Source organism: Pelobates fuscus, chromosome 7, assembly GCF_036172605.1.
Source record: "Pelobates fuscus isolate aPelFus1 chromosome 7, aPelFus1.pri, whole genome shotgun sequence".
Classification (NCBI taxonomy): Eukaryota; Metazoa; Chordata; class Amphibia; order Anura; family Pelobatidae; genus Pelobates; species Pelobates fuscus.
The window spans coordinates 113,696,885-113,711,789 of NC_086323.1; the positions used below are offsets into that span (position 1 = coordinate 113,696,885).

General features: G+C 37.8%; 1 protein-coding gene across 1 annotated transcript; it reads left to right on the forward strand.

Annotated features, from left to right (window-relative positions):
• The first annotated feature begins 768 nt into the window (after nucleotides 1-768).
• KDELR3 (KDEL endoplasmic reticulum protein retention receptor 3) lies at nucleotides 769-14,847 on the forward strand. The gene is made up of 5 exons (XM_063426447.1): nucleotides 769-1,349; nucleotides 4,778-4,878; nucleotides 5,779-5,937; nucleotides 11,396-11,648; nucleotides 14,598-14,847. The coding sequence occupies exons 1-5, from the start codon at nucleotides 1,259-1,261 to the stop codon at nucleotides 14,636-14,638; spliced, it is 645 nt and encodes a 214-aa protein (XP_063282517.1). The 5' UTR covers nucleotides 769-1,258; the 3' UTR covers nucleotides 14,639-14,847.
• Nucleotides 14,848-14,905: the final 58 nt, after the last annotated feature.

Genomic DNA, 14,905 nt, shown 5'->3' on the forward strand with positions numbered 1-14,905 from the left:
CTCTTGAGGACCCAAAACAAGTACAGGGCCGGCTCTCCCTGGGCCGGCAGGGGAGATCATTTGATCTCCCCTGTCGACCCCGGTACATGAGCAATGCAGTGGGGCCCCTGGGTTAGTGCCCAGCGTGCCCATGTGGAAAGACGGCCCTGGTTTACTATTGTAAATTATGAATGTGACCCAAAAAAATTGTTATGGATACTTATAAAACATGTTTTAACTAATAATACAGTTTTCTTTAAATATTTAACACGTGAAAAATGTTTTGTAAAGTTTACAATAAAATATTTATTGTTCTGTATTTCATTTAAAAATAAAACAGACCATAATTATACTTTGTTATCCTTTTCACCATGTTCCAGGATGTAAAAGCAGCATTTAAAAAAAAATCCTGCTGTTTGTGTTTGTGGAAAAAAAAAAACCTAGTCATCAGGCTATGCTCAGGAGCCCTGAATGAGTGTGGAGGGATCTGTAACCCAGCCAGACAAGGTGGCTGTATATTTGAGGCCTTTTTCTGAAGATTCTATGGAATTTTAAAGATTCTATAGAATCAGAGGATCCACTGAGTGTTTCTATAAGACTCCCCCTGTGTGCCACTGCTTCACAAAAACTGCTGCTGTGGCAGAATGGGAGGATCCCACTGAGTCAGTATTTTTTTCGTCGGAGGATACTTTGTATAGTCTCCTTTAAACTAGTGAAGGAGCAATACATCCTCAATCCCTAATTACCTCCTCCTACTCCTCCCAGTCCCCACCTCTCCTCCCCCTGCCTGCATTACCCCACTGGCCATGCAAACTGCAGCCACGTCACCAGCTTATGGGGAGTCAGCAACAGCCATCTAAGATCCCCTTTCCCTCCCATCACTGGGTATCTATCAGGGCAACCTCGCAGAATACCCCTGTGCTGCAGCCCTCTGCATGGGGACAATATTTACCAGCCCTGGATCATCACATGTTCACTTTTAATGTACTTTTAACGATTAAGATCTCCTCCTGTTTAAACTATATTGCCAGTGAGGCTGGATGGTTAACTTCTAGGATTAGTTTTTTTTAAAACTTGTTTTTACTTGGGACAAATTGTGCGTGGGCATCTGCCATTTTACTGATCAGATACATTTCACTGTTGCAGAGTGAAATTAGTTAATTTTTCTGTAACTTCGATTTTAGTGAAAACTAACGTTAATTTAGCCCAGAGCTGGTTTTAGGTATTTTTTTTTTTTAATTTTTTTTTTGAGAGAGGTTGAAGCAGTGCATCAGATAAAATGAATATTTTTAGGATATTAGGTGATGTGTCCCACTTATTAGCAATGGTCATTTTGCTGATGAAGATGTGGAAGTCAAAGTCATGTGCTGGTGAGTATGAGCGGGTTCTGAAGGGGTCCAACAGAACAAAGCACTGTAATGATACAAGAGATATAGTGAGTGAGATTTGGGAGAAAAGAAACAAAGTTGGAAAAGATCCGTTGGGGGTTCATTGAATAAGCATTTAGGAAAAACATTCAACTTAAATTCAATGAACTGGAGTGTTTTACAGTTTGATTATTTTAACCCAAAAGTTGTGAATTCACTGTCTGCTGTGTAAACCCCAATGGCAGTAGTAGTGGTAGTAGGGGGGTGTGGGTGGGTGGGTGCTTTTTTTTATTTTATTTTTTTAAATTAATTTTTCTTCTGCATTAGGGACATTGGTGTTTACTGCTGAAAAATAGTTCCATTCTTCTAATTATTTTATGTATATCATCATTGATGTTAAAGTTAATGCAAAGTTATTTATTTCTGTGGTTCGGCAAAAAAAAAGTAGAAACTATTGTTGGTTCAAGCAATTTTTAAGCCATACTCTAAATGTAAAATATATATGTAAATAATAATAATAATAATAATAATAACAGCACTCACTTGTGTTGATATGGAGATAGTGTAACATTGAAAGACTGTGCGGTCTATTTTCTGAGTTTGACAATTGCTATAGGAAGAGCAAATTTACACTGGCCCCCATCCCACTAACATTAGTTATTACATGCTATCATATTAATCAATGTTGATTCAGACCTGAGGAAGAGAGGATGAACACACAGCTTGTCTTTTAAATATTATGTTAGTCAAATAGAAAAAGTATCGTTGCGTACTGCAATACTCAGATATTTTGGCATCAAATATTGAAAAGCCTACAAAAATTCCTGGTTTATTGAATATACCCCTCAGGCCTTTCTGGAGAGGATGGTTACCAAAATACTTCAGAAGGATCTAACTAAAACAAACATAATTATCCATTATATTTCTTCATTCAGGCTGGACTTTTTTGGCTAATTTGTTTTTTGTTTAGTTTTTTTAGAATTTCTCATTCATTTATTTACTAAATAAAAGTTTCTCTTTTTATTTACTAAAGTGAGAATTCAAAGTGAATTTCAGATTTTAGGTAAAACTAGCTGAACTGTAAGCTATTTCAGTTCAGCTATTTTGGCCCTATGGGAACTGTTTAGGGATCATAACAACTTCATCTAAATAAATGTTGTTAATGTACCTTATGGTGCCAGGAGGCCCACGGAAGAAATTTTACCTCAGTTTAACCCCGAAGTTGCCTACAGTGCTGTTCTCAGCTCCCCCCAGGCGGCATCCAACTTTTGAAATTTCAGTTTCATGAAGGTAGAAGTGCCACCGGGCAGGGGTGCTGCTGATTGGCTGAGAGAGGTCTCAGCCACTCAGTGACTCCCCATGCTCAAAATTGGCTGGAAAAGGTAAGTTTTGAGGACAGTTTAACTTTTTGGGGCAAGAGTGCGCCTGGGTGCCTCCTGGCACCATAACAACTTAATTTAGATAAAGTTGTTTTGGTGCATTGAGTGCACCTTTAAATTTGAATTCACTTAACGTTTTAACTTAAGTAAATAAACAAACCTGAAAGAGAAAAATAAAATTAAAAAATCAGCCACAAATGTATAGGATGGGCTGATTTAGTTCCACTTTAAGGTTTTCTAAACATTAACTAATATATGTGAAAGTGTTATTTGTAATGGCTTTTTAAATATATCCTATATCATAACACCTTACTTAACGTTGGAGTCATTATTAAGGGCAAACTATTAAAGCAGTGCTTGTAAAAATGTACTACAAGGTGGTTCAGAAAAAGTGAGAGAAGCCGACCCTAACTTACTTTATGGATATAAAAAAAAATGCTAGCTTAATCCCATTTTAAAAAGCCATCATCATCTGGCTCTTGATGCTGATTGGCTGTCATTGCCCCTTGATAGCGGAAGCACTGTCATGTCCAATGATGTTGAGCAGTAGCAAGCGCATTTAATGAGAACCAATGCAGAATATTTAGGAAATTACTAACTATGAGACCAGACCAAAAAAAAAAAAAAAACTTAAAGCAGGAACAGGGTCCATGAAAATGGACTGTCTCACTGAATCTTTAAAAAGATTTGGGATCTCTAAGCTAATTAAATCACAAACAACATTTGAAAAAAAAGGTTAACACAAGCAATTTTATGATGGGCACAATCCCCTTTAAACTTGATTCATTATTGTCCACGCAGAAATTTGATAAATCTTACATTTGGAATATGTATCCAAAAAAAAAAAGGAATGGATTTAAGGTTATACTGTAACTACCATGCCAAGTCATATCTGCAGTTTATACAAAAAAATGCAGTGGGTATATAAACAAAATTAAGCTTGATAAAACACAAAATGTGATTTTCATGGTAACATATTTTTTGAACTTACAGTAATGCCTGTTTTTTTTATGCACAGATTGCCTGTATTCAGGTACGGATTGCGGACTTATAGCAGTCTGGGCACTCAGAACTATTTTATTAGTATAATAGTTCTTTCATCAAGTTTTTAAACTATTTTTTTTTAAGTTAAGTATATGTAAAAAGAAATAGAAATACACCTCAATAACTTTAGGATATGTCAGGATCCTTCAGCTATACACATGCATTTTAGGTCAGACAGTGTTTGAATCCAACAGTTAGAATCTCTGGTTTTCGCTGTATCACTCCCTACAAAGACTAACTGCTGGTTTCAAACACTGTGTGACTCAAGGTGCAGGTATATGGCTGAAGGTGCCTGTCATGTGCTAAAAGTAGGGAAGAGATTTATCTCTCTTTTTTTTTTCTTTTTAAATTGATTTCCTTTCAATACTTGATGAAAGGATTATTATATTAAAAAAATAGTTTTGACCTGACAGGTGTCCTTTAAGTGAAATAAGGCTCTTGGCCACAGTAAGAGAATATTTTTCGTGCTAGAGTTCAATATTCTGGCAAGCTGATCTAAGTGATAAATCCTGTTCACGTTGGTGGCGTTGCTTGTCCTGGACCTTTTCATAATGATTGGCCCTCATCCTATGCCCATTTGCTGTGTTTTGTCATTTTTTTTCAAAACTTTGTAATCAAAGCATCGTGGAAGCCGCAGACCGGGCCCAGTGATAGGTTGAGCGTGATAGGCTGACACACTGTCTATCACGGGCTTCCCATTGAGAAAAATGTATGACAAAGGAGCAAGGGGCATTGTAGGATTAAACCAGTCATAAACCGTTAAAACGCTTATGGCAATATGGCGGCCCAGACCTCCTGGTAACATAACTCTATGGAGTTTTGTGGTGCCCAGAGTGTTCTTTGAACTATTAACATACATTATTATTTCTGGGCTTGGTCTGTGTTGGTGCTATATGAAGTAATAGACTGATACGTACTTATAATCCTATCTATGCTTCAAACATTTTAGAAAAGTTATACGTCTGTGACTGACCCTTCCTATTGTTGTTCTTTGTCTCTGTTTAACAGGTATCTCTGGGAAAAGCCAGCTATTGTTTGCAGTGGTATTTACCACAAGATATCTGGATTTATTAACCTCATTTATTTCCATCTACAATACTGTAATGAAGGTGAGGAAAAATGAAGGCAATGGGTTTGTACTAAAGAAGGACAGGGAGGAAAAGATCAAGTGAATGTGGGAGGGAAGTCACTGGTGTAACTCATAACGAGCATTAACTGAACGTGAGGGAGGCAATGATAAAGAAATTACTTCTGTGTAGAGGAGAGGGTGCATCGTGTTTGGGAGGGATGGTGGGAGCTAATTGCGAACATCATATTCCATAACTAAATGTACCTCTTACACGTGTAGTTTCAAATATGTGTGCCACTCAATTTACCTTTTTAAACTAGTGGTGAACTTATTAGTTACCAATTTACACAGAGGGAAGTGTTCACTAAAAGGAATGGTGGGGAATTGCACATTTCAATCTAAAATAGCCACACAAAAAAAGGAAACGATACAATCTCCAAATCAACTACTTTTCTAGTACAGCTATGTTGGCAAACAATTTGCATTTCCCTTATCAATTCTTAGTTTAGTGAATAAACCTCAGAGATTTGCTATTTTTGGCTATATTCCCTCCAAATCTTTACTCAGTTTCACAATTCAGTACCAAACCCCCTAGACACAGATTTTTGGAAACACAGTATACATTTGATTAATGAAGCATATATTAGCACAATATAAATCTAATTAAAGGGCTAAGGGATTTCTTGGCATTTAATTATATGGACTTATTAAATAGTCTCTGCAATTTGTCGCTCTGCTACAATATGTTGTTATGCCTCCTATACCTATGCTATATTTGAATACCAATTACACAAACCTTTTTTGGCTTTATTTCCATCAGTATAAATTAACTGCTTACTGTATAAATAAAGAAATTACAAAGAATAAATTGTATGAATGAGGGATGGATCCTTTAGGAAATACAGTAGTATTAATCAATTCTCTTGTCTTTTTACCTCAGGTCATCTTTTTGTTGTGTGCTTATATCACAGTTTACCTGATTTACATCAGATTATCTAAGACGTACGATGGCGAGAACGACACATTCCGGCTGGAATTTCTCCTGGTGCCTGTCATAGGACTGTCTTTCCTAGAGAATTATGACTTTACTCCTCTAGAGGTGAGAGAAGCCAATTGTCTAAAACAGGGGTAAGCAACCTTCGCACTCCAGATGTTTTGGACGACATCTCCACTGATGATTGACCATCATCATGGCTGTAATAGTATTATGGGAGATGTAGTCTAGACAATCTGGAGTGCCAAAGGTTGCCTACACCTGGTCTAAAGTAATATTTGAACTCACCGGTCTTCAAGATCAGAGTGACCAATGAAAATGGTAGGGATGCTCTAATTAATTAGGGACCTATAGAAAATATACATGCAGGAAAAAATATTCTCCCTTTAACCAAGTGGTGTACATTCTCCATTAAAAAAAATTAAATAAATACAAAGATGCTGTATGTTCAACAGATTTGTACAAGAAATGAATAATGGACTACAAAACGTTTGACCCCCCACTTAGGGTGCCTAGCTTATTCTAAAATGGCTCCCGGAATAGAAACCAAAACGTTTATTGATGTTTCTGTTAGTATACCATTTTCCACTGACTTCTCGCAATATGTAGAAAAACAGTAAAAGCACACTATCATATATATATATATATATATATATATATATATAGGCTACAATACCTTGCACTCAAGCTGCAATATATATATTCTTAGCCGGGTGCACTACCAGGGCTCCAAAAATATATATTGAATAATAATATATCGATCTATCATGGTTATTGACCTTAGAGTAATTATAATACAGTACCTTTGTCCGGCTAACTTGAAGTCTCATTCAATGCTAAGACAAAGATTAGACATGATGAGTTAATAATGATTCCCAGGCATCATCAGCTACAGATTTGAAGAAAACAAGGCTTTTCACTGCAAGTATGAAAAGGAATACTCCTGATACTCGGGTTAAGTTTTCTTTGGTTTCATATAAACATATTAACACATATACCTGGCATACACATTGCAGATACATCTGACTCTAATTTATTTAGTGGAAGATTAACAAGAGACAGAGGTTACCGGCACGGTATGGAGCTGGTAGGGCTCTGCTATACCTAAATGAGGAAATGATGTACAAGCCATCCCTTTGGTGTTTATATGGTGTGTAGTGGAGGCACCTGCAGGTTTTGTTTTGAGTTACCATGGCAGAGAACTGTCAGGCTGTGCATGTGTCAGCCGGGCTCCTTTCAGACACCCCCACAGCAATTGGTGACTAATCCAAACTAGGGTGCTTCTTACAACAGAAAAGGGTCAGAAAGCACAGCTCTGTGTAAGCCGAAAACATACATTATTTGACACATAAATATGCTGATCATGAGTTGGCTGATAGCTACCTGTATCTTCAGCACAGCTGCTAGAGTTCATTGGGAGATTTTGGATAGAATTTAATACATGGATGGCAAAACAAGATGCCACAATACATTATGGGAGTATACAGGGGAATGTTTTGCTTATCTCTCATAAAGTACAAATGAATAATACAAAGGTGTTACTTTTATAAAGAAAGTTTTGCAAATGAGAGACGTTTGAGAAAAGCAGAAGTGAAGCTATTCTATTGTACTTTATTGAGAGTTTAGTTAAGTATAGTCATGGCATACAGAAGACAACCACTGTCTACATGATATAACGGAAGAATGAAACCACTTGACATAAATAAAAGATAAACATAAAATAAAGAATAACATTGTAACATTAAAACATGGTACAATACATATGCAGTACAGATTTGCAAGAGGTTCTCAGCCAGGCATTACATATCTGACAAACAGAACTCTGGTCAGCAAATGTCATTAGCAAAATGAATATGGTGTCAGTAGGCATTGCGAGTAAGTAATGCAATCCAAATCAAAACAGTATAACAGGAATTCTAATTGGAATCGGAACACGAATTGCTAAGAGGGAAGTCAAAATAGTAAGGGTTTGACTTGGGTTGTGTCATATCTATCTGTGCAGCACGTCATTAGCAGTTAGGCCAGGTCTCATTTAGGGATCGACCGATTATCGGTTTTACCGATATAATCGGCCGATATTCGGTATTTTCGGCAATATCGGTATCGGCCAATAGGGATACCGATATTGCCGATAATACCTCGCAGGACCGCCAGGCTCATTACAAGCCCGGCGGTCCTGGGGGGGCGGGCAGCAAGCGTTTACTCACCTCCCAGCAGCTCCTCCAGCTCCCCAGTGTAAATCTCGCGAGACCCGCGGCCAGCTCTGACGGCCGCGGGTCTCGCAAGATTTACACTGGGGAGCTGGAGGAGCTGTTGGGAGGTGAGTAAACGCTTGCTGCCCGCCCCCCCAGGACCACAGCTAAGCCAATGCCACTGACTGCCACTGACCCCCCTCCCTGGCAAGGCAACAAACAGGGAGGGGGGACAACAAAAATAAATAATTAAACATGTAAAAAAATATATAAATTTAATATAAAAAAATTTCATAAAAAATGCCCCCTCACACACATACACATATTATACACATACACTACACAAACACACTGTGTATATAATTCAGTGTGTTTGAATAGTGTGTGTGTATATAATTCAGTGTGTTTGAATAGTGTGTGTGTGTGTGTATATAATTCAGTGTGTTTGAATAGTGTGTGTGTGTATATAATTCAGTGTGTTTGAATAGTGTGTGTGTATATAATTCAGTGTGTGTGTGTATATAATTCAGTGTGTTTGAATAGTGTGTGTGTGTATATAATTCAGTGTGTCTGAATGGTGTGTGTGTGTATATAATGCAGTGTGTGTGTGTATAATAATGCAGTGTGTGTTTGTATAGTGTGTGTGTGTATATAATGCAGTGTGTGTGTATATAATGCAGTGTGTTTGTATTGTGTGTGTGTATATAATGCAGTGTGTTTGTATAGACACACACACTATACAAACACACTGCATTATATACACACACTGCATTATATATACACACACACTATACAAACACACTGCATTATACACACACTATACAAACACACTGCATTATACACACACTATACAAACACACTGCATTATATAAACACTGCATTATATACACAGTGTGTTTGTGTAGTGTGTTTATATAATTCAGTGTGTTTGTGTAGTGTGTTTATATAATTCAGTGTGTGTTTGTGTAGTGTGTTTATATAATGCACACTACACACACACTCTGCATTATATACATACACTATACAAACACACACACTCTGCATTATATAAACACACTACATTCACTATACACACACTACACAAATACACACACACTACACAAATACACACACACTACACAAACACACACACTTTGTAAAGTGAATGCTGTATATACTAAATGCACACACACTGCATTCACTTTACGCACACTACCCACACACTACACACTAGACAAATACACACTGCATCCACTACACAAACATACACAGCTCCCCTGTCTAAACACACTGCATCCACTACACGTGGCATGTATATTTTGTGCATTTACCTTTAGAAATAGTTTTTATTTTCCAAAATGGTAAATGTACAGAATATCGGCAAATTTTATCGGCTATCGGCCTGAAAGTTCACAGAATATCGGTATCGGTATCGGCTCTAAAAAATCAATATCGGTCGATCCCTAGTCTCATTACAATATCTATCCCATGTCTCCTACCTGCGTGCCACCCCAGACCTAGTGTTAGTTGAGATGCTCAGGCCCACTTTAAAAGCCTGATCTTTGGCACATAAAGAATGTAAGGATGGTGTTCTATCTGATCTCCACATCAGTGGTAATAATATGCATTCCCGATGTAAGGATGTGGTACGCTACAGTAGGAGTAGCTTTGGTAAATTCTATGTAAATAAAAGGAAGAGCATACATTATGAGTAAAAGGGAAGGGTTCACCTGTCACTGACACTATCACTCAGTCAATTCCTACTCAAAAAGAGGCAATTATTTCACATGACCACCAAATATGTTACATAGATCCAGGTGCTCGAGCGCACCTCTAACATCGGTCATTCAGATTAAGTGGTCCAGTCTGGTCGGACCATATTCCAATTATAGATGATTTTTCTATGTGGGAAAAACAATGAGAAATACCCTTATTACAGGAGAATGTATCTTTCCACATGTCTCCAGTTATTGTCACTACTATGACTTTTTCCCAGTCAACCGAAAATGAGCAGGTCTCCACAGGAGGGAATTTGTGGATCAGTTTATAACAAGTAGACATTGGGCCTCATAATGGGGATCTACCCAAACACAACAACTCAATGTTTGTAAGTACAAATGAGGAGCTGCTAGGAATCTTAATAGGAAAATAGCGAGACCGTAGCCAAAGGATTATTTGACAGTGCCCATTGTATGTGGCCCTAGATTAAAACAAAACGAAACTTTTTCCTGTAATTCTAAAAATGTGATCAAAGCATTAAAAGCATCTCTAAAGAAGGCCTGAATATGTATGACTTCTGCCTTCTTCCACGAGATGTGTAACGTCTCAAGGTAGGTACACTTGCAGGAGAAGTTCTGGGGTGTCTTTTTTTTTTTGTAGTTTGAGTTTAATGGGCAGCATAGCTGTAAACCCAAAGAGTTAATGAGATGTAATGAAATTAACTAAAGGGGGTGACATTGGCCATGGTGCAAAAGAGGCCTAATATCGCTGTATCCATGCACAAAGGTGCTTACGATTTGCAAAAAAATATCTTCAACTATAACATTGCCCTTTCAATAATGGCTGTCAAAGGAGGTATGTTTTATTTAAATGTCAGTAGTGTTACATAGACACACATAGAATAACTATATAAATGACATTCTAATGTCAAACATTAATAAAGTTACAGTAAATCAATTACTGGAAACACTTTCAATTTAGAAGCTATTTTTTTTATAAAAATCCTATTAAATAATATTTGTAATGTTTTTTTTAACACAAGGCCTTTAGGTTATTGTCCTGTAGGCATACACCAAACCTTCTGCATATTTTAAACGAGCACTCCAAGCACTATAACCACTACAGCAGTGATGATGCCAGGAGTACTCTGGTGTCCCACTCCAATGTAAGTAGTCAAAACATTTTAGAATGGTTTGACTTCTTACCTGGGGTCTGCCTGGCTCTGCTCCCGGCCTCTCCTCTTCCACTTCCTGTTAGGCTAAACCCTGCACCACCAAGTTTGGCTCAGGCAAAGAACTTCTGGTATTCTCAGACAGCAGTGCATGGCATACCCCATTTAGGAAGTCAATAGAAGTCAAAAACAATTTGCCCCATCTAGCACGAAACCACTGTAACACACTGTTGTGGTTATGGTGCTTGCAGCGTTCTTTTAAGAATATCGATTAACAAGAAATAGTGACCAATAGGTAGGTCCTCAGCTGCTGTAGAACAACATCCTCCATAATGCTTTGCTAGCCTTATTGCATGATGATGGTCTACAACCCGTGGAGATCTACCTTTTGCCAAGTTACACAACTTTATGAAATATTTAATGAAAAAAATTGCAACACCTTTTATTGGATTTTTCCAATATAACCTTTTCTATATTGTCTGTTTTTTGTCTTGTGTTTTAGATCCTATGGACTTTCTCTATTTATCTGGAATCAGTGGCCATTCTGCCACAGCTCTTCATGATCAGCAAGACAGGAGAAGCTGAATCCATTACAACTCACTACCTCTTTTTTCTGGGGCTTTACCGCATGCTTTACTTGGCTAACTGGATTTGGCGTTACCACACTGAGAAGTTCTATGACCAGATTGCGGTGGTATCTGGAGTGGTGCAGACCATCTTCTATTTTGACTTCTTCTACCTGTATATAACTAAAGGTAATTAGAGACCGTTATGAATTATGATGACAAATTTGGGGAATTTATACTGGGTGATGAAGAAGTCACTTTTTTTATAGTGAAATAACATGTTCAACCGAAGACAGGAGATGACCAGGTAGCCATCAACCACCCAAGAGATCTAGCAGGAATTAAGTGGCTATTGTCATAGAGACAGAGATATGTTTGTGAGCTCTGTGTCAGTGCCATTCCTCCTAGAAATATAGTTTAGCTCTGGGATAAACTGGGGGGTGTACCACTAAGCTGAATAAATAAAACTCCCATTTGTACAACATTAAAGCTATCACAAGATCGGAGATTCTAGAACTGTCTAGTTGATAAAAAATAAGAAACTCACGTTTTGGGCAGTGTGTTCTAGGTTAGTGATGTTCACATGGAATAAAGTAACAACGATTGCCTGTGCGACGTAGGAGAGTGTATTTGCATTTTATCCCAGGGGTCAGCAGGCTTGTCAGGCCTAACATTACTGTGTATTACAGTGGAAATTGTTGGCAATCCAAGATGAATCAAAGTGAATGTTAACGTTAAGTTTAAAATAGCCAAACTGGAAACAGAGTTGACGCAGTTAAAGCAGATCTGTCACAATTAGATCCCTTGACTAAGAGCCAAAGGGTTCCTTAACCCCTTAAGGACCAAACTTCTGTAATAAAAGGGAATCATGACATGTCACACGTCATGTGTCCTTAAGGGGTTAATCTTTTACTTCCGAATCCTCCCAACCATTTTTGGGCCACAGGATGCTTTTTACATACCTTTAATTTGCTATTACAGATAATTGTGCCCAGAAATAACATACTTTGCCCATAGCTGGTCATACGTGTCAAATCACACATATACCCAGTTAACCAATGCTTTGTAACCTGAACCTAAGTTGACTGAGCGAGTCAACTGAGAGGATATGGGACACGCTGCTACAGGACATGATCTGGAACTGGAGGGAGGCGAGTACACAGACCATGGGTCAATGACAAAATTAACTAAGGAAAAAAGTAGTGCCTACGTTTACTTATGTATAACTCTGTAAATAAGCATAATTTTTTTTTTAGAAACTAAACAAAGCCTCAAACCAGTTAAGGGGGTTTGGGACAACCTCACAATATCTGAATTAGAGTAGATTTCTAAGTTATAGTTTTGGGTTTGTACTTTTGCTGTAATTCAAGGAGAGGTTTGAAAAATGTATTAAAGACCTCCCTTATTTACTGAAGATTAGCAAATAGTCAGGATACACAGAGGGAAACCTTATCTGGGAGGTAAGCTGCTAATGCTCTATACAATGTAAATAGCATATTTACCAATGATACAAATCTGCTGTTGTGTCAAACACAGGTTTGGGCTGAATTACTTTTCCAAAGGAACAGATATATATCTCAGGCCAAAGTATTCATCAACCTTGGTCTTAGAGTAGACATAAAACTGACAAAGCTTTAGACATCATCAATGCCATGCTTTCTCTTCAAATGCTGTTTTGTGTGTTTTGTAAGGGGTACAGCAGTCTCCTTGATACCCGTGGGGAGTGGTGCCGATCCGGCAGACCGCCATTGTCCCATCCCTTGCAGTTTCATGCTTTTCGCATGCCCCTTTGTAGGACGGAATTGGACATAGCCACCACTCCATGATGTTTTAGGGGTGTGGTTACGTCAATTACATTCCCAGCCTCTAAAACAGCAAAATTTCAAATGACCAGTGCCCTGTTGTGGTTTCTGCTTAAACTAATAGTGTTTATACTATTCTGAATAAATGTTATTGGCCTGACTTTCCACTTGACCATTCTGTGTTCTGAGAACCCTGACCTGTCTCTTATCTACCTAAATACTGATCTACCGGTTTATTGTGAAATGTGTTCACTCTAAGGCCAGGTAACACGTTTTATTATATTTTGCATACTCAGGTAAAGTACTTGTCCTTACCCGTTTTCTGCTGACCTAGGCAAACCTTTTGGCACTCCATATGTTGTGGACTATATCTCCATTGATGCTTTTTACAATTGTAATGCTAGCAAAGCATCAGGGGAGATGTAGTTCACAACATCTAGTGTGCCAAGGTTGCCCACTCTTAACCTATACATTTCTGGATCTGCTTCCAAACTTTATCAGCACTTTGTAGGTCTTCTTCTGTAGCATTCTAGAGGTAAAGTGCAGGTTTTGTAGGTTCCATATATCTTGATCACAGTATAATAAGGCGTGCATTAGATTTATGGCCCTACGGGCTTCTCCGATTCTTGGACCTTGTCAGCACAAGCTACAGAGCAAATTAAGTTCTTAAAGAATGTCTATGCATAGTTTGTGGAAAAACGAGCATTCCAGCCTAACACTGGATCATGAAAGTGTAGGAAGCACTTTATCTATATAAATTCAGCCAGTCTATGCGTCTTCCTGTTTATACAAGTATTTTTATGGTGTGAGCCCTCCATTGGCAGGTTCTTTCATAGAGATTTTTACAAGTCATAATGTGGGAGAAGTAAAAAACTGTTTTAAAAAAAATAATAATTAGGGAAATTAAAAGCATCCTGAAGAATGAGGAAAAACTAAGGGATCACAGAAAAATAGGCAGGCTATGGTACTAAAATGTCACAAAATTATGAAATTATTATACAGGGTGAGACAAAAGTCAAGAGCAACTCTAATACCTGTTTATTAAACACAGAAAGGTAGTGGACCAAAGAGCAGTATTTAGCCCAAAAATCTGATTTAGAAACATTTTCCAAATCCACCATAGTCATGGCTTTACTATTGTAGCCTAATCTTTGCCACTCTGTTTGCAGTTTACTATAATTTATTGTTCAGTGAGTAACTGACCCATCAGTGCATTTCATGGAATTTGATTGTTTACTAACATTTTAACTTTTAGTGTCACTCTTATAAATGCGTGTAAGTAAAAAAAAACAAAAAAAAAAACACAAACTAATTATTATATTTCACTTCCTAACAGTTCTCAGAGGGAAAAAGCTGAGTCTTCCAATGCCAGTGTAAGATGGACCAGGATACCATTACTGTGCTCCCAAACCTCACCCCCCACGCTATGGACTTAAATGGGGAGGGTAGAATCACTCCTGCTCTAAGTGCACACCAATCACCCCTTCCCCCTGGGCCCGTGCTTGGCTATCGGATGGTAAAGCAGTTGTTTTTCTGTGTATTTCTATTTGTTTTTTTGCTGGATAAAATAAAATATATTCATGGGATATATACTTTGATTCATGGATATGGGTATACAGTTATGTAAAAAAATATTTATTTTAG